Genomic DNA, 19926 nt, shown 5'->3' on the forward strand with positions numbered 1-19926 from the left:
TTTGCTTTGAGATTAAGTTGCATGCCAATTAAGAAAGGATACTAAATCAGAAGTGAATTCAGATGTTTCATGAACTAGCCTGGAAAAAAAAAAAGACGAGGACGAACAACAATTAAAGGTGATGACAACTTTTGTTCATGGAGGTACAAATCATGGCATGAGTCCACTAAATATCCACCATTGTAAACCAAAAGTCACTGTGTTCTGTAATCAGATTGGTTGAAAAACATGATCAAATGGTATTAGATTCCCGGAAACTGCAAGACTATTCACTGCACATTGACCTCACAAACAATTGTTTTGTTGAGTCATCAACAGTGGTGACGTCATTCAAATCATATTGTGACGTAAAGTCAGAATGACGTCACAAATGAGCAACTCCTGTCGTTACCATGGGAACCAGCTGAAACGGCCTGCTGATGACACTTCACTCCTATACCCGTACTCGATGTAAACCAGTGCAGACAGTAAAACCCTTTGGTTTACTTTTATGTTTACAATGTCGATAAACATCATGTGTTGGCCAATTTCCAGGTGTTACTGAGTATTTGAAGCACTGGAATGTTTCATTTGAAACCTCCAGCTGACGCCGTCGGTTCCAAATGCATTCCTGTGCCTCAAATACTCAATAACACCCGGGAATTGGCCAACACATGATGTTTATCTCCTAAGTTAAGCATTTTGTCTTGACTCTATAAAGGATAAAAAGTCAAAATATATTGTGTTGGATAATCAGTTTTATTTATATAAAGAACACACAATTTTGTTTTTGTATGATACATAACTACTAGATAATAGATAGCAAACAGTTAAAGTCAAATCATTCAAATGTACATGTACTTTTAAACTGCAGTTAAAAGTCTTGAAGGAGCTTAGTAATGGCTGCACTAAAACAAATATTTCAAATATTTATGTACATTATATTATTGTGCATATTCTAATACAGTGTAAGATACTAACCCTTTGAAAGTAATATAATACATACTCGTGTGAACAAAAAACAACACTAAAGTTGTTTAGGTCAAATTCACAGGTAACAAAGTAGTAACACAAAGGGTAAATTTAAAGACTGAAAGATTGATGGCATAATAAACATTTTGTCGCTGTTCAACAATATACGATGTTGATATCTTCTTACTTTTTTTACACAAACCTATTTAATCCTCTCAATGCTGCCGTCGAACCCATTCGACAGGAGTGCAGGATAGTGACATCTCCAAATAAAACTTGCAATAATTATTCAACAAGTCGGATTTACGTGTCATATGAATTATGTATGGAATGTACTAATTCTCACCTTTTTAAATACATAATGTTCAATACGTTTGTATACCTTAAAACGAAACGCCCGCTAAATAAAAATGAGATCGCCGAATTTCTCCGCACGCAGTCGAAAGTAACGGCCATTGTTGACTTCCAGCGCACCACCATCGTGTGGTACCCAGTCTAATATTTTCTTCATAATGAAATATTTTTTGATAGTTTAATCCATATTTTTTGTTCCTTGACGAAGAGAAAGCCCATAAGTTTCCCATTTTCTAAAAATTACTAACTTTCGGCTCAAATAATTATAAACAAAACCAATCTCAATGTTACATCATCGATTGGACGAACAGGAACGATCATGGCAACGGCGGTAAACAAACAACTCCACATGCATCGTGATGCCGAAGGGAATGTGCCATCCTTTTGACATATCCAACTATTTTATCTGGAATTAATTACACGGTGTTAATAGGTAAATGTTATTGTCTCTGCACAGAAATTACCATATTTAGCGATTTTATTTTGATTTTGTTTGATAAACCTTCCAACATTCACAAAGTTGACAGCCGTAGGTGACCCGAAAGGGCGTGGCCAAACTCGCGGTCTTTCTAAGTTACAAGATACGAAGGTTGTTTGAAAAAAACGCGTTCATACGCAGAATCTGAACACATATACATTGAAAGAAAACGACTCAATACCTATATAATGCAGATCATGAAACAATATCACAATATTTGTAATTGTACCCACCCTTGATGAACCGGAAGCCCGTACACGGCATGGCACTCGTGGAAGTAAAATATGAACGAGTTTGAAAACGACCATTGATACATTTTCTAAACGGATTCAAATTCCCGTAAGATCCATACTATACACCAGAATTACCTTTCAGTCATCCTCAGTTATTTACTGTTAGTTGTGTTCAATAGCAGTTGTCATTTGTTGCTTGTGTTGTAGTATTTCTCCTCAAGTTAGCCGTCGATGTGTTGATCTTTAGTTTAGCAAATCCGAAGTCGATGATTTTCGCGGTCTATTTTTTTCGAAGAATGTTCTGACACGGGGAGACTTATAAATTGTCAGTGTGTCGTAACAATACCATTATAATGTTCTGTGTATATCGTCACAAGAAGTACAATTTTGATGATTGAAGATGTCATGAAAAAAATCATTTTTCCTTGTGCAGAAACGAACGAAACCAGAGCTAGTGTGAGAATGTAACGTACAGTAAATGTATTTCATAAAAATTAATTACTGCTTAGAAAACAACTGTCATCGTCTTAGAGAATCAGTATTTATTTTAGACATTAAAACAGCTAAACACCACATCTTTTGTTCACGAATTTGGAGCAAAATTGAAATTATTTTGTTACTCCAAACGGCAGAGCTTTCGGAGTTAATTCTACCTAGTATAATGCAGGTAATGTTTCAGATCAAATTGTTTGACGTGTGTGCATATTTGTGTAAAAAAAATCATGTCATGTGGCTCAGTCCGTGGCTCCATAAAGCTTTTAGATATTGCACTAGTGCAATCTGAACTGCAAAATGTACCTCATGTTTATGGCCATACTTTTTAAAGTGTCTATGTTCTTATTTTACTGTTATAACAAACTGATGATCCAAACTCTTGGAGCAGTGATTACACTGACAGTGATTGAAAGACAGACTCATTTTTTTCTTGTGATGAAATTTCATGACGTAATATGAAATTATCATACCAGACCTAGAATAATTTTGTTGTAGTGATGTTTTGAATATGGAATATCAAAACTACAAGTGACAGATAATTAAGTGCTGAGCAGGAGGTGCAACCTGTGTTAGTCTGTGGCATCAAGGTAATCATGTGGTGGCACCAGGGACAAGTAGATTTCTTTTTTCCTAATACTGAGCTCTGCGGTGAGTGGTTTTTGTTGTCCAGTTTGGAACTATTCATTATGATTTCAATTTAGATTTTTTTCATTGCAATACTTATATGACAAAGACATATATATCAAATGCTTCCAGATCTTAAACCAAAGACCTTGGCATTTTGTTATTCAAAGAAGACTGTTCTTGATGTTTCTTGTTTTATGATGGTTTAGGCTATTGAACACTAAATAATTGGAGTATCACCATCAGACACTTCAGCAAACAGAAACAATCCTTGAAAGTTCAATAGACTCATTTGATATTGTGACATTGCTCCTAAACCCAGGAAAAGACAATAAGGTAGAGTAATATATATTTACAGAACATGAAGCCTGTTTACTTTCACCAGAGACAATATAACTTATTATATGTATATGGTTTCTTTTTTTATCAAATGATAACATTTTCTGATAAATATACTGTTACTGCAACAACATAAATGACATTAGTCATGTGTGATTCAAAATAATTCAGTAAACAAAGTGGTACTGTTGAAAACAAAAATAGCTCATCACCCATTTGTATTTGATGTACATTTTGGCATGATATTATAAAGAAATAAAATACACAAAATAATATGTAACATCTATCCATATATTTTATGGCATACATGTAGTTGTATTTAAGAATTGTGTAAAATTGTCAGTTTTCAACATTACTGAAAGACATTAATTATAATTTGGTTATTTACACGTTACTAATGCATTGACAGACTTTAAGTGTCTTTGCCCTTGTGTATTTTGGAGAGAAAAATAATTGTTATATTATTAATATCAATTAACATCTGAAAACATATGAAAAGATTTAAAGTTGTAACCAGTTATGAAACATAAAGCATTGACAAATCTATCATAATTATTCAACAAGAACGTTAATTTATTGCATAAAATTATGAATGTAATTCAACTTGTTCTGAAGTGAGACATATAATTTTTCCAATCATGTAATTTGAACGCAATGTTTATCAAATCATCTCCGATGTTATGTGAAACTATAACTGAAAATATATTTTAGTTAATAAAACATGTATACTGCAGTTGCTACTACACTAAATCGTCACAAAAAGAAAAGCATGAATGTTATTTTGAAACACAAATGCCACGCCCATATCCGCGCACCTGTTGTTGAGAATGATGTTTGTAAACGTTTTTGTGTCGGACCATGTCAAAAAAAGAATGAGCTAGGATCAACATGCATCACAATTATATCTTTGCTGTCATTATATTCAGTGGACAATAGAGTAATGTGCCTAATATGAACAAACATTCAAATAAAGATACTGAAAAACTTGCATCGGCAGTGTTGATCGACTACTGTTTCCGGGTCACGGGAGCATACAAGGTCAAACTGGTTCGGCTATTTGCGAATTATATAGTAAAAAATACACCAAGAAAAATCTATGAGCTCTGATTAATCATTTTAGACAGTTATTTGTGCTAAAGTTGGGTTTGTTAGACGAAATATCTCCAACTTTTCTGTTAATATTCAATAACGAATGAATTTCCTCAGACAATCCCTGTCTGTGACATCACATCCGGTGACCTTTGCATTTACTAGAAAACAAGTTAGATTTCACGATCTTAATTTTCATATGTCTCTCGTCATACTAAACGGAAAATGATACATGGAACACTTGTAGAATGAGAAATGCTCCCTCTTTCGCCAGGTCTTACACAGAAGAGTTCTGTAATATTTCTTCTGACTAAAAAAGCTATATTTTTTAAAGGAGTTGGACGAAGCGCGCCATGTTTGTTTTTCGTACGTGTAACACGATCTAACACCGTCTTTTTGCGGGTTTGTGCAAAACTTATTGAACCATAACACTTGAAATTTGCACTCATGAATGTTTATAAATCATGTATTTTATTCTGCTATTTTCATGACATGACACGTTTAAATAAACGTAATCGTGCCATTTCAGTGAGACCTGTCATGGCATCGAAAATATGATTTGTTTACGACGAACGTTTTCGATTATTTTTTTCAGAATTAATTTTTAATTGGTCGTCGCGCGGATATTTGCCGATACAAATATACGAAATTAAAGTCAGATACTTATGAAATATCAGTAGTAAGAATACTGAAATCGGTTTGCGATAATTGAACAATTTATACGGCTCCTAATATAAAATGCATCCGGCTGTCAATCGAGCAGTTCAGTTAAATTCAATAAAATTTACTTTATTTATGTTTGTCTTGCAATTAATATCTGTACGTTTGAAATTGTCTGGATATTTTTTGATAATAATGTTTATTTTTCTATCTAGTATTAATGGGCTGAATATTTTTTCAGTTGTTCCTTATTTAGTGACACACCGACTGTTTGAAATCACCCACCCTCTTCTCAGCGCCTTATGCTGAAATTAATTCAGCAGGCTAAAGGTTAAACTATATTCAAACACAGCGATGTGACTGCTATTTCATATCATAGGATAGCACTCTTAATTTTCATTATATAATTCATGAGTTTAGTTCTATCACAGCCTAGACTTTGAAAATTAGTATTTAAATAAGAACTGGTATCACTGGGGAGTTAATGTGACAAAAGCACTACATCATCCTGATTACAATCAGTACAATTTTCAATACAGTCATACATAATAATAACTGCATACAAAGAATCTGATTAATAGTGAAAACAATATCTGTCTGCACTGTTGTTATCACATATCCAATAGTGCATGCACCATTACCACATGAGATATACTATTTAGTTTTGTTTTGCTTTTGTTAATTCAGGCCAGACCAATTTTATTTGTTTTACAGATCCGCCAGTCATATTTTTTTTTCAAGAAAAAAATAGTAATAATTTTCTAAATTTAAATTATTTTAATGTGATATAAGAGGAACACTGTTGAGATCAGTATGAAACCTAAACTTACACAACTTATTTTCAGCTGATGTAAACAAATCGAAAGAGTTAATATGTAAACTTCTATGGTTTTTGCTTTGACTGGTAATTTTTTTGCCTCCTGCCTTTAGGTTTTCTGAGGACAAAATCCATAAAACAACAAATAAAATTGGTCTGGCCTCAGTATGTAACTTATATTATCTGACAAAAGAAGACTTTGCAAGGATTTGCAAAAATACTTGTCACTATGTGAACACACACACCAAAAATGGATAAAAGACCTGTACTGAATACATATATGTTTCATGTAAAAGTTTTCCATACTGCAATTTGCATTGCCTTCAGTGTCACTTCTGGGCTGGCTGATAAAAGCGTTTAGTACATTGTATGGCTTGGTCTTCCTTGGAGAGCAGACGTGTCCGTCTCACTGGTGACCAGCGAGACACTTGTTGCTTTGGAATATCAGGTGTGTGCTGCACTAGGGGTCGACGAATCTGCAATGCAAAACATATGAAAAGATGTAAAACTGAGAGTTGAATCTGTAAATACCCCAAATAAGGTCTTGAGTATGGCAGAAAAACATTTGATCCCTGTCATCACTGAAGCCTGCAGACTACATTAGATCTTGACAAGTGAAGAAATGAAATCTTAAAAAAACCCAATCCGTTTCTTTGTAGAACTTGTATGAAGTTTTTCATAATGTGGACTAAAAAGGACTTGGCACTGGTAGTGTAGACTTAAAAAAGTGGAACATGCGGTTAGAGATAAGGAGTGTGTCCAAGAGATCCAAGATTTCCATGAGCATTCACTGGATGGAAATGGAGACTATCCAAAAGTTGGGTTGTGTTGTGTTTGCAGAACTGCATGTTGAAGCGCTTTATTTTGAAGACCATGTAGGTTTGGGTAATAAACAGACAGGAGAGTAGATGCTTACTGTTATGGGAGAAGGGCCCTAATGAATTTATTGCTCATTTGTAACCATGGTAACTCACAGATTTGTCAAGTGCACTGGTGTATACACAACCCTGTCTGGACACTCATAAGTCTGGATGGTTTGGGTAATAAACAGACAGGGGAGTAGATGCTTGCTGTTATGGGAGAAGGGCCCTAATGAATTTATTGCTCATTTGTAACCATGGTAACTCACAGATTTGTCAAGTGCACTGGTGTATACACAACCCTGTCTGGACACTCATAAGTCTGGATGGTATTAAATCTTACTTAAATCTTACTTTGTGACCGTCTAACAAAATTTGAATGGACAACAGAACATTACTGACATCCAAGACAGGATTGTTGTACCAACTTCCAATGACCATCCTCTGAACACATTGCCAGTCTTTATGGATGTCAATGCTAGGCCACATCCTGTCTGTACTGTTGGCGACTTCTTACATCAAAATTTGGAAACAGTTCCACCTTGGCCTGCCAAGAATCCAGGTATCAATCCCAAAAGAGGATGTCTAGGACAGAATGTGCCAGAGAGATCTTCCAAAACAAAATCTTGATGTACTGATACAAGTCCTCCATAACTCAACAGCTCAATGTCAAATTCAACATCTGATACAGTCAGTGAAGAAAGTCAGAGATGATATTGCAGTTGGTGGAGGTTACACCAGATATTGATGTTGTTCTCAGTTATTGAAACATTTCTTAAGGATTTTATGTCAGAATCAAGAAAATGACTTCATTTGTTAATATAATACAACACTTAATAATGAGTCAAAAGTTTCCATGTTTGCTTCTGTGTGTGTCTGTGTGTGCGCGCACGTGTGTGTAGTAAGTGAGTTTAGTTTTAGGCCGCTTTTAGCACAATTCCAGCAATATCACAATGGAGGACACCAGGAATGGGCTTCACTCGTTGTACCCATGTGGGAAAACAAACCTGCGTCTTCAGCATGACAAGTAAACACTGTAATTAATAAGTTACCCTACCACCTCATTTCATCACTAAGTGAAAATAAGAAAAAGATTGCCTGGATTGCTTAATGGCTTGGGGCTCCCCAAGAGCACACTGAGTGCTTGTGGATGTGTCCATTATGAACAGGTAGTGTTTGGGTGGGAACATGAAGAAATATGAAGATGGTCTTAAACATTTTCCATTCACAATGAAACGCAGATTGCAGAAATGAAAACTGTGAGATAAATAAAGTTTAAAAACTTCACAATAATTAAGTTTACATTTCAAGAAAACTTAAGTCTACAAATCATTATTACACTTAAGATAAATTTGTCGTATTCTGATTGGTTAATAGCCAAAGCATACATGACTATAGGCGGATTTGCCAGGATGCATGAACTACACAGGATGTACAAATGACCTCACAAGGGTTCTTCTTTCTTCAAGGTTATCTTTAAACAACAACATTCCACCTTCGGCAGAATGAAATTTCCCAAACTGATATTTCCTAAATTGTCTTAAAGGGAGATAATGTCTTAGTGTATGATAAAAAATGAATGAATTTGAGGTTTTGTTAAAAGAAAAATGAAATGCAGAATCAGTTAATTTTTTTTATATATATATTTATTGACACAAACAAATAAGAAATTATGGCAACAATTTTATTACTCTGTTCATACTCATGATGTATATGCCAACATTTTGAAGCGATCAGCAGTTTGGCAGCCACATTTCCATCTAAGGTCAAGGTGATTTGTACAAACAATGTAGTGTGTAACGTGGCATATTTGATGGGGTGTACGGTTCGTATACTCTGGGCAAATCAACCTACATGATTTCATATACTTTGGCCCTTAACCAATCAGAATTCCACAAATTCATCTTGAGGGTAATAAAGTCCCTTACACCCTTTCATCCTTAAACAAACAATTATTTTTTTTTGACATTTGAAAAGTCTGTAAAATCAAATGAAGGTGATCTGAAATCACAAGAATGAATCCAGTGGTTACTCAACTTAGTGTGCTGTTTTCCAAAATGCAATCCCTGGAGATACAGAGGATGAATCAGTCTGTGTGATAGAATTTCAAGCCACTTGTGGTTTTATCCCTTCTGGGGTGACTAAATGTTTCAAACTAAGTGAGTATGTTGGTTCTCTGCACAATTCTTTTACCAATTTTATTTCCAATCATTTCATTGGTCATGATTTAAGTTGATATTTCACATGAACAGAGTAAAATCTTGATGTCTGCAGCGTTAATCCATAATACATACCTTTGCATTTATTACCATTGATCTTTGAGTGCAATTTAAATGTACAGGTGCATATATTTTAAGCATGCATTTTTTGTTACATGTTGTGAAAGCAATACATGTTAACATAGTAAGGGGATCTCCAAACCAAAAGTAGACAGGCCTAACTGTTGTCATATCTGAGCTAGATCTTGTGAAATAGTTCTTTGATACTTCTTTGAAGGAAAAGTTGTGCGTTCAGTGCACATACTTTACACCAATAAATATAAAACAATAATTTCAACAGCTATAAAAAACCTACATTTCCTGATGGAATACGTCTCCGAGTGGCAGAACCTGGCCTATCCATCAGAAACTCAGGAGACTCGCTTGTCAGGGAAAGAGATTTGCGGGAACTCACTGAGCTGTTACTGCTAACACTACTCCGCATAGAATAAGGACTGAAACAAAACCAACACAACACTAACCAAAAAAAAGTCTGCACAAATGAACAAATCATGCAAAAGTTAGTTGTAAATGAAGTATAACTAGGTTCATACAATAGAAATAACAACTGGTTAAAACTATATATTCATATTCACATAATGATACTAAATGAAAAGATGTCATGTAAAGATGTGCATGTATGGGTGTAACTCAAATATACGTCTTTTAGATGGAGACAGAGATAGTGTATTAATTTATTTATGTACATATGTATTTATTACTTGCCATGGAAGATAGTAAGCTGGACTACAAGCCAAAATAATTGTCTACAAGGTGGTGAGCACAGACATGTTTTAAGTTTCGTAAGCAGAACAGAATGGCTGTCACACAAACCTAGCAGGTACAGAGCTGGTGGAGGACTTAGAGGGAGTTGGGAGGAAAGACTTCCTCTTTTCCTTCTGCTCAGAGCAGGACGTCCTCTGTGAACTTTGAGACCTTCACACAAACAAAGTATCATGAGTTTGTAATGTCTTAGGCCAGACCAATTTTATTTCTTGTTCAGCATCCGAATTCACCTGCCATATTTTTTCAAGAAAAAAAACCCCAAATAATATTCCCTGCTCAAAAAATAACATCCCAATGTTTTTAATGGCCGAAAATGTAAACTTACCAGAAAATAATTTTTAATATTGGGGTTTTTTTTGGCAACACATACTGTTCATAAAGTGCCCAAAGTAAAACACTTCGAGTATTTAGAAGGAAAGTTACTTTGATTGGTGATTCTTTTTTGTTATTTCCCAACCCCTCCTCCTTCCTGAGGACAAAAATCTGGAAAGAAATAAAATTGGTCTGGCCTTAGAATTAATTATAATGACAGACATTTCACTTAATAGGCCATAATAGCACCAGTGTGGATGTTACACCTTCTGGTCAACATTGATTGGCTGTTTCAGATAATACACAGCCAATCAATGCATAGAGATATGGGGATTACTCACATCGCAGGTTTCCTTTCTGAGAATGCTGTTTTTATTTAAGCATGTTTTAGATGGAAAACCTGATGCAGTTGATGAAACAGTAACTAACTAATGATGGTTAATGACAGACTGAGAATGGACGATTTCTCTCCCTTTGAAATGATAAAAGCAATGGTCCAACTTCTTGCATCCATTCTGGTTACCGACCCAATGTGTGCTGTGACAGTGTAAAGACAGAACCCAGCTTATGCATTGCCCTGCTCACTTTCACTGAAAAAATTATCGCTTACAATGAAAAGCATTTAACTGACATATGTTTTGCTTTGCTTTTTAGTTTAGAAAAGAATGTGTTTGTTGAATGCAAAAAGATCACCCGTTATGTAATTTATATAACTCGCGAAAGATAACCTGTCATTCCCCATCACAAGTTAGTTATCATCTAATTCTTACCTGTAGATACAGTTCAAAGAGCTTAAAATGTATACCAAGTCAGACATAATAGAATTATCTGTTGACGTCAGTATTCAAATAGATTAAGTGCACTTCTCCTATAAGCAGCCCTAAAATATTTTTACTTTTCTAATATGTACATAATGTTTACAAGCACACTGAGGCAAGAAAAAAAAAGCCTAAAAAGCCAAGAAGACAAAGTCCTCAATATCCCCCGCAATGGCAAAATACTCATTATGAATATGTCTACTGATTATGATTACTACAGTATGTTAATGTTTTGGTGCACATATGACAGAGTGGAAGGAGAGTATAATTGAAAGTTTACAAAGGACACTACCATAAAATACACTCACGGTTAAACTTGTTGCCATGGAAACGCAAACAATAGTTAGTTCAGATATCTAAACCTACCAAAAGGCATCAATATACCATCATACCTATCTATGTGTCAATTTTCGTGAAGAATCACTGAACAGTTTGAAAGTTCTGCTCTGGAAAAGAGCACAACCATCAATTTCAGTCAAAGTCAAACTTGTCATAGAACCACAAAAAGTAAAATTCACACACTGGTGTAACCCCCAAAAGGCACATCTAGAGATCATGGGGAACATGGAGAACAAGTGTGTGGAGTTTTATAAAGTTGAAGTTTGGGAGATCTGCTCTGAACAAGATAACATCCTGAAAGCCAACGCATAAGTCATGTTTCCATGGATACCGCAAAAAGTAAAATACACATCTGGGTCTACAACCACAAAAGGCACAACTAGGGATCATGCTTGATCTGCGTACCAAGTTTGATGAAATTTGGGAGATCTGCTCTGAACAAGATAACATCCTGAAAGACAACGCATAAGTCATGTTTCCATGGATACCGCAAAAAGTAAAATACACATCTGGGTCTGCAACCACAAAAGGCACATCTAGGGATCATGGTTGATCAGCGTACCAAGTTTGATGAAGCTAGCATGTATAGTTTAGGAGATCTGTTCCGGACAAGATGACACCCTCAAAGTCACAGCCTAAGGCATGTTTCCATGAAAAGCGCAAAGAATCAAATTCATATCTGGGTCTAAACCCCTCAAAGCACATCTAGGGATCATGCCTGACATGTGTACCAAGTGTGGTTAAGTTATCCCAAATAGTTTAGGAGATATGCTTCCGACAAAGTATAGCAGACGTATGGATGGACAGACAGAGCTCATTTAACAATACATTGCAGTCAGTATTTCAGGAGAAAAAAAATATATATATCAGCATGAAACTGTTACATAATGTCCCAATAACAATTATCGAAAATATTGAAACAAGTTTTTCTACTACCACCATAATTCTGAAAACAAATGGTCTTTTGAATTGGGAGCTATCTGTAGTTATTCCTACAATAATGTAATTGATTTGACACTATTTCCTTCCATCAGAGTTTAAGCATCTCTCAGAACCTTTTAGGCATAAATTGCCATAAATGACAAGATGGCTGCCACCATGTATAATATAAAGATTTCAACATTATTATAGTCCTGTCCAACATTTTTGGGACACTGGCACCATTAGACCGATCAGCCGACACCCTAACTTCACTCCAAAAATCAGTGTCAAAATGGTATGTTTCGTGCATAAGCCGACCCCCTGCATCAGGCATCTGTCAGTTACAGTTTTGGATGTAAAACATAAGTATTGTCACAGTTAATCCACACCACAAGACAGATCACAGCTACAGTCTTGGATTTACAGTCTTGGATGTAAAACGTAAGTATGCAAAGTGAGAATAATATCTAATAAAGGTTATACTGACCATTATTTGAAAAATCTCTGTTTGTTTTATGTTCTATATCCACAATAATATGTTAAACCTGACAGAATTAGAATTGTAAACTATTTTTCTCTATTTTATTGGAAAAAATGCTCATACACATGTATCATCAACAGGTCCGAATCATCAAGTTGTCGAAGAGCAAAGTAACGATGTTTTGGGGAGATAATTAATCAAAGTGAATAAGCTGAGGAATATAATCAACAACAGTACTTGTTAAAGTAGTCAAATAACGATTATAACTTACTAAGTCAATCTTTGTGCCTTACTTCAAGTGACATCTTGGCTTTCGTCGCCTTGAACTTGACACTTGGACATGATGTTTAATGATAAAAATTGTGCACAAATCATTTTTGCCAAAGGTCATAACCTAGCACAATATATGCACTAACGTCTGTATGTATGTATAGGTGGTAGTATGTTGTTTAACACGTTCAGAATAGCATGATTTTACTCAAAACTTTCATCTGAATCTGTAAGTTTACAAAGGACATTAGCCATTGCTGTTATCTGATTGGCTGCCATAGGTCACATGTTTGATTTTGACCATTCACAATCCTTATAGCAGACTGTGGCAAATGAGCGTCATTATAAACTATTTTTTATACAAAAAAAAAAAAAAATAACTTATAACCATGATTAGTCAACAAGATGAAATTCATAAATACAAGCATGTTGTCAGCCACTGACCCTGCCTTGACTGGAGTGCTGAAGCTACTGGAGAGATTCTTGGGCTGGACAGACTTGTCTGGTTTAACTGGTGTTCCTCGGGATCTCATTGATGTACCCGTAGATTGTCGAGGGTACCGGGCTGCAGATATTAAAAAGTGACAGTCTCAGTCACTCTAAAGCAAAAGGACAGGTGTTACATGTAACACTCTACCTTATTTTTGGTATCTGATACTATCTGTTCAGTTTCAATGTTTTTATCTCCGTGCTAAGATGCAGAAATCAGCAAACATATATGACGTAGCTGCCCTGGTAGTTTTAACTGATGTGACTTATTCACAATATTGAAATATTTTATTGGTTTATTGCATGTTATCATTCCCAGATACCATGGAGTTAAACATTTTATAATTGTAAAAAAAATTGTATAAAAGTAATCTGTCCACAAGTCTAAAGCCTGAGCAAAATTTTGTTTAGTCTAGTAAGCTCAGCTAACAACCGTATAACACAGAAAATGTTTGTTCAGAAAGACAACTTGCAGACTGAAATGTGTTACATTGTTTTGTTTTAAAGAAATTATAGGTCACTCATACATTTTTCACACAAATTAAAAAGTCAAAATGAACAGAATTTCACACTCTCAATCTACCTTTGCATTCATTTTCTGTACTGGATGAAGCCACAGCCTTCATGGGTCCACATGACTTCTGTGTTGAAGACACCTTGTTTCTATTCAAGGCAAGTGAGTTCTTCCGTATCTTGCCAGGCTGCATCAGCTGTAATCTTTTTACAGGCATACCAGTCTTGGCTGGCAGATGAGATCCTCCCGATTTGTTTGAGATAGAAGAACCCACAGTGGAGTTTGAAGAGTTGGAGAGACTCCTCTGATGTGTCTGTTGGTGAGCAGTACCTTTTAAAGCTATCTGCAAGTTCTTGACTGTCAGTGCACTGCTGGTGCCCGGCATCACCATGCCACTTGGTTTCTTCACACCTGATGATCCTCCTGGACCCTGCAGTCTTGACACACGAGAAGAACTCTGGCTACCTTTACCCACTGGCGCCTAAAAACCGAAATGGTAAGTTTATTGTTTTATGGACAATCCTTTCGTACAATTTGTACTCCAAACATTCCCACTGACTTGACTCTGCCAGCATGTAATGTAAATATAAACAAATTTATTTTAGCTTTAAATATGGTAAATGAACACTTTGGTTAATAAATATACAACAGGGTCCAGTTTCAAAGTACTCAATAATCAGCCCAAGAACATACAGATACAAAGTGGAGAACACTTATGAGACTGGTTTATATGTAATCTACTCAGTGCATTAGCATTAGCTTAGTATTATCTACTTTGATTCCATACTGTGCTCCTGTAGACCTCACAATATTACTGAAATGCCTTGTCTGTTCATCTCCAGATTGAGACATAAGTTTGTTATGTATTTGTGGCTTTTTGTAATTTATATTACAAGAGCTAAAATGATGGGCCTACAGTTTTTTTCCCACTGTGTCTACAAAGTTTTAAACATGTAGGCCCTCTAAGACAAGTTCACACAAAAATTACTTTTTTGTCTTGCACTTTTTCAGCATAGAATGTTTTTGTGAAATAGTTTCATGGCCTAAAAAGTACATTTATCTATAGTAACTAATTTAGTTTTTGTAGCATATTTTGCACATTTACCAAATGTTCTGTCTACACAATGAACATACCATGGCTTTTGTCCCTTACAATATGTCATTGGGGCCAAACTGATAAACAAATGACCTTATTAGACCCATTTCATGTGTACATGTACTGGTGTGTGGTTCATGTCTTGATGTGTTACAAAAAGTGTTACCACATAAACAAATAGATAACATTTCACCTGAGCCAGTCACCTTTCCAAAAAGATTTACTTTTAGAAAAACTATAACATACACCAGGATGTACTACATGTAGTTAGCTATCTGTGAATACATGTCAGTTAACTTTTACATCACAACTGACCTGGGGTAGAATAGGCCTTCAACAATTCATGCTTGCCATAAAAGGCAACTATGCTTGTCATAAGAGGTGACTAATGGGATAGGGTGGTCAGGCTCACTGACTTGGTTGACACATCTCATCGGTTCCCAATTGTGCAGATCGATGCTCATGTTGTTGATCACTGGATTGTCTGGTCCAGACTCAGTTATGTACAGACCACAGCCATATAGCTGGAATACTGCTGAGTGCGGTGTAAAACTGAACTCATTCACTCACTCACTCACTCACTTACATCACAATTAGAATTCAAAATCAGCTTCCTTACACAAGTTTCAGTCTAAGTAAACTTAGTCTCAGTAATATTTGTTACACTACTCTACTGAGTCTAAAAACAGGAGGTCACATAAGGTAAACTTTGAGACTGACCAATCAGAACACATCTTACCAAATCAAAAAAGTGAACATTCCCACATACCCTTTCATCTTTTACCTCAAAAACGTTTGTACCTGAACGATTCCAAATGCTATTTTCCATAAGATCGCTTCGGGGTGATGCACATGGAGCATGCTACAACAGTGAGTAAACAGTCACTGAAAATAGTTTTTTTGTCAATATTTAAGGGTGTCAGCTTGCGGAAATATTAGATAAATATAGGACATATTAACCATGTCATCAGAAATCCCAAAGCATATATACTTCAGGTGAACTATCTGGGTTTTATGCCGATTTTCCTTTGTTGAGGGCTCAGTGTTAGTGACTGGGAAATTGTGTAAGTTCCGCAAAACAGTAAATAGTAGCTGTTGTCTGATTGGCTAAATCCATGTGGCTGTCTTGTGTGTGATTGGACAGACGGTCATAGGTAGTTCAAAGGTTACCTGACGTGCCCTTCTACTAGGGTATGTTAGATTCAGTGCAGGATTGTAACAAAGAAAGGAGTGTAAGAAAGAAAAATTAAAGGACCTTACAAAACTTCAGGAAGAAATTGAAAAAAGGTGAGAAGTAATTGGGGGGTTTCAAGTAAGGAATAGAATAAAATGGTATGAGGAAGGTGAAAAGTCAACAAAATATTTCTGTCATTTGGAAAACCGAAAATACGCAAGTAAGTTGATTAATCAATTAATAGATGATAAGGGGGAAAAACTACAAGATAGTAAAAAAATATTAGATGAACAAATACATTTTTATAAAAAAACTGCAAAAGTTCCCGTTTCTTTCTACATAAACAACAAAGAGACGATCTGGAAAAAGAAATTACTTTGAACAAGGTTTCAGCATAAGTAAAGAGAATGAAAAACAATAAGAGTCCAAGAGTTGATGGCTTTGGTAAAGAGTTTTTTAGATTTTTTTTGAAAGAATCAAAGGTGTGAGTTTACCGATTTATCAAAGTGCTGTTTGAGTTTAAACATTAATAGAGGAATTATAACTTGCTTGCCTAAATGAAACAAAGATAAGTTCTATCTTATAAAGCTGGCAACCAATCACCCCTTAAAATTGTTTATACAAGATCATTAGCACATGTATTACCAAGAAAATTAAGACTGTTTCAGATCTTTTGATACACGAAAATCAAACAGGATTCATTCCATGGAGATCTCTAGCAGATAACATTGGCCACAATGATTAGAGACAATAACACAGGATTCTTTCCATGGAGATCTCTAGCAGATAACATTGGCCACAATTATTAGAGACAATACCACAGGATTCTTTCCATGGAGATCTCTAGCAGATAACCTTGGCCACAATGATTAGAGACAATACCACAGGATTCTTTCCATGGAGATCTCTAGCAGATAACCTTGGCCACAATAATTAGAGACAATACCACAGGATTCTTTCCATGGAGATCTCTAGCAGATAACATTGGCCACAATAATTAGAGACAATACCATGATTAAAGGCATTTATCTAAAAAATATAAAGCACATATTAGGCAATATGCCAGCAATACCCATCCTATTTTGAATGGCTCAGAAGAAAGTTTAAGAGTTGCACTAAATACTTTGGAAAGCTTTTACTATTATTCAAGGTTAAAAGTGAATGCAGATAAAACCAAGGCTTCAGTCAATGATTGGAAAGAATCTTAAACTCTGAAAGTTTGCATGTTAATTTGGTTCTCGATGATTTTGAACTTCTTGGCATTCAGTTAAAGCAAAACCAGAAGATTATGGGTTATCGATTCCCGAAAACTACTAGCAAAAACATTAAAAGACAATAAAATTGACATTAATTGGAAAAATTACTGTGATGAAAACTAGAATTATCCAAACTTGTTCATTTATTTTCTACTTTGTTTCAACCGCCAAAAGATTTTATCAATGAACTAAACTTAATATTCTTTAAGTTAATCTGGACCGCTAAGCCAGACAAAATTAAACAAGCAAATATTCACAACAGCTATGAGAATGGAGGACTTAGAATGGTAGATATCAATAGGGTTATATCATCACTTTAGCTTAGTATTCTACAACAAGCATGTATAGGAATCTGTACAATAGCTACTTTCCGCTAAAACTTCTTTTCTAATTGGGTGCTCATGTACCTACTTACAGACTTTGTAAAACTGACAACCTCTACTGCCAGGATCTGATATGTATATGCAGTAAATATTACAAGTAACACTTAGCAGATGCAAGAGATATACAGGTATTTTTAGCAGAATCTATATGGTTTAACCACCAGTGCACAGACTCACATTTTATTATATATGACTGGTTCTCTAAAGGAGTGTATTACATAAGGGACCTATCTGATGAAAATGGGCTCTTATCCTTTATAGACTTAAAAGAAAAAATTCAACCTGAAGGCTACGTATTTAGACCACTATCAAGTAGTTAATAACCTCCCAAAAAAATGGATAACGGTGATCAACAATTCTAAACCTACATGCACTTACGATCTTAGAGTTAACAACTTAATCATGGAATGGATCAAACCTTAAAACTGATCCCAGAAGATACATGATAAACTTACTCAAAATGAAGATTTGACGGTTATATGTAGTAAATGGCAACAAACGCTGTCAACTGACTTAAAATGGAAGGAAATATTTAGACCTCCCAAACAATGCTGTAGAGATATTAGATTCTTGCATCACAAAATTCCCATTATATACATAAACAAGGACCTGTTTCAAATGAAGGTAATCGACAACAGTCTTTGTCCAAGAAAAAAGATATAAAAGATGAAAAACAATATACACATATATCATAGACTGAACAACCAGTTAAATGAATGTATGATCAAATGGCTATCATTACTTGCAGCATGGGCTGATGTGTCATAACACATCTTGTACTAAGTGGAACTTCAGTGTAGTAAGTCAAAACTGCACTCTCCCATGGAGGTAAATGTGTGTGTGAGAGAGAGAAAGAGAGAGCGACGTACTAAAAGTTTTGTTCTCAGAATAAAATAAAAATACAAAACAAAACAAAACCTGATGAATATTCAGTAATCAGGAGTCATTACATACAATGTGGACTGAGCTATCATGACTTCTCAATATGAATGATGTATAACCGTTGCTATAACATTCAAATGTACCTATTCACAGCTGTAATAAGACTCACATGAGTGTGCAAATGCAAGTATGTTTGTAGAATGACTGTACTTACTCTTGTGACTAAGCTAACATCATCCTTATGGCTTCGACTGGCCTGCCACGACTCACCATTAAATATTCCCTATGTTATTGTAAACCAAAACGTCACTGTGTTCTGTAATCTGATTGGTTGAAAAACATGATAAAATGGTAGTAGATTCCCAGAAACTGCAACACTATTCACTGTGTATTGACACGTAGAAACATCACGAACAATTGTTTTGTCATGTCATCAACAGTGTTGACGCCATCAGTTCCAAATGCATTCCCGTGCTTCAAATACTCAATAACACCCAGAAATTGGCCAACACATGATGTTTATCTCCTAAATGTATATAATGAATTTACCTACTTCTTGTGAACAGTACTACTCCACTGGTGCAATGATTTACCAATATGTATAACTCTATATCATAAAACGAATGCATTATCTCCATGAACACTACTACTTACAGTAGTGGTTTAGTGCCATGACTTACCAATATGTATAGACCTATGTTAACCATACTCTTTACCATTTCTCACTGTCAACATTGACCAGGGCAACAAGATGTACCAATATGCACAAATGTATGTTGTATTATGTTAAATATAATGTGAATGAAAGTACCTACACTTGTGAATAAAAATGAAAAAAAAAAACAGAGACAAAGTTTACTTAGACTGACACGAATTCCTGAATTCCTCATACAGATCAAAATAAAAATGACAATTGATCTTAGTCACCAATACCAAGTGTCTCAGTGAAATATAGTCAAATGTTTCATATGTGAAAACAAATGCTATGCAGGGAAAGAACCACTTATCTGAAATGTAAACAAAGCCAAGCTTAGATTTTACACTATG

General features: G+C 35.2%; 1 protein-coding gene across 1 annotated transcript in view; it reads right to left on the minus strand.

Annotated features, from left to right (window-relative positions):
* Positions 1–719: 719 nt before the first annotated feature.
* Positions 720–19926, minus strand: part of LOC137296077 (G2 and S phase-expressed protein 1-like) — a 34016-nt gene continuing 14809 nt past the window's right edge. Inside the window, exons 8-13 of the mRNA XM_067827738.1 lie at positions 14158–14569; positions 13530–13650; positions 9993–10094; positions 9475–9613; positions 5561–6516; positions 720–1163 (exon numbers count right to left, since the gene is read on the minus strand). Coding sequence (XP_067683839.1) covers positions 6370–6516; positions 9475–9613; positions 9993–10094; positions 13530–13650; positions 14158–14569 — 921 coding nt within the window. The 3' untranslated portion in view covers positions 720–1163; positions 5561–6369. The remainder of the gene's footprint in view (positions 1164–5560; positions 6517–9474; positions 9614–9992; positions 10095–13529; positions 13651–14157; positions 14570–19926) is intronic.

This window comes from Haliotis asinina, chromosome 9, assembly GCF_037392515.1.
Source record: "Haliotis asinina isolate JCU_RB_2024 chromosome 9, JCU_Hal_asi_v2, whole genome shotgun sequence".
NCBI classification, from domain to species: Eukaryota; Metazoa; Mollusca; class Gastropoda; order Lepetellida; family Haliotidae; genus Haliotis; species Haliotis asinina.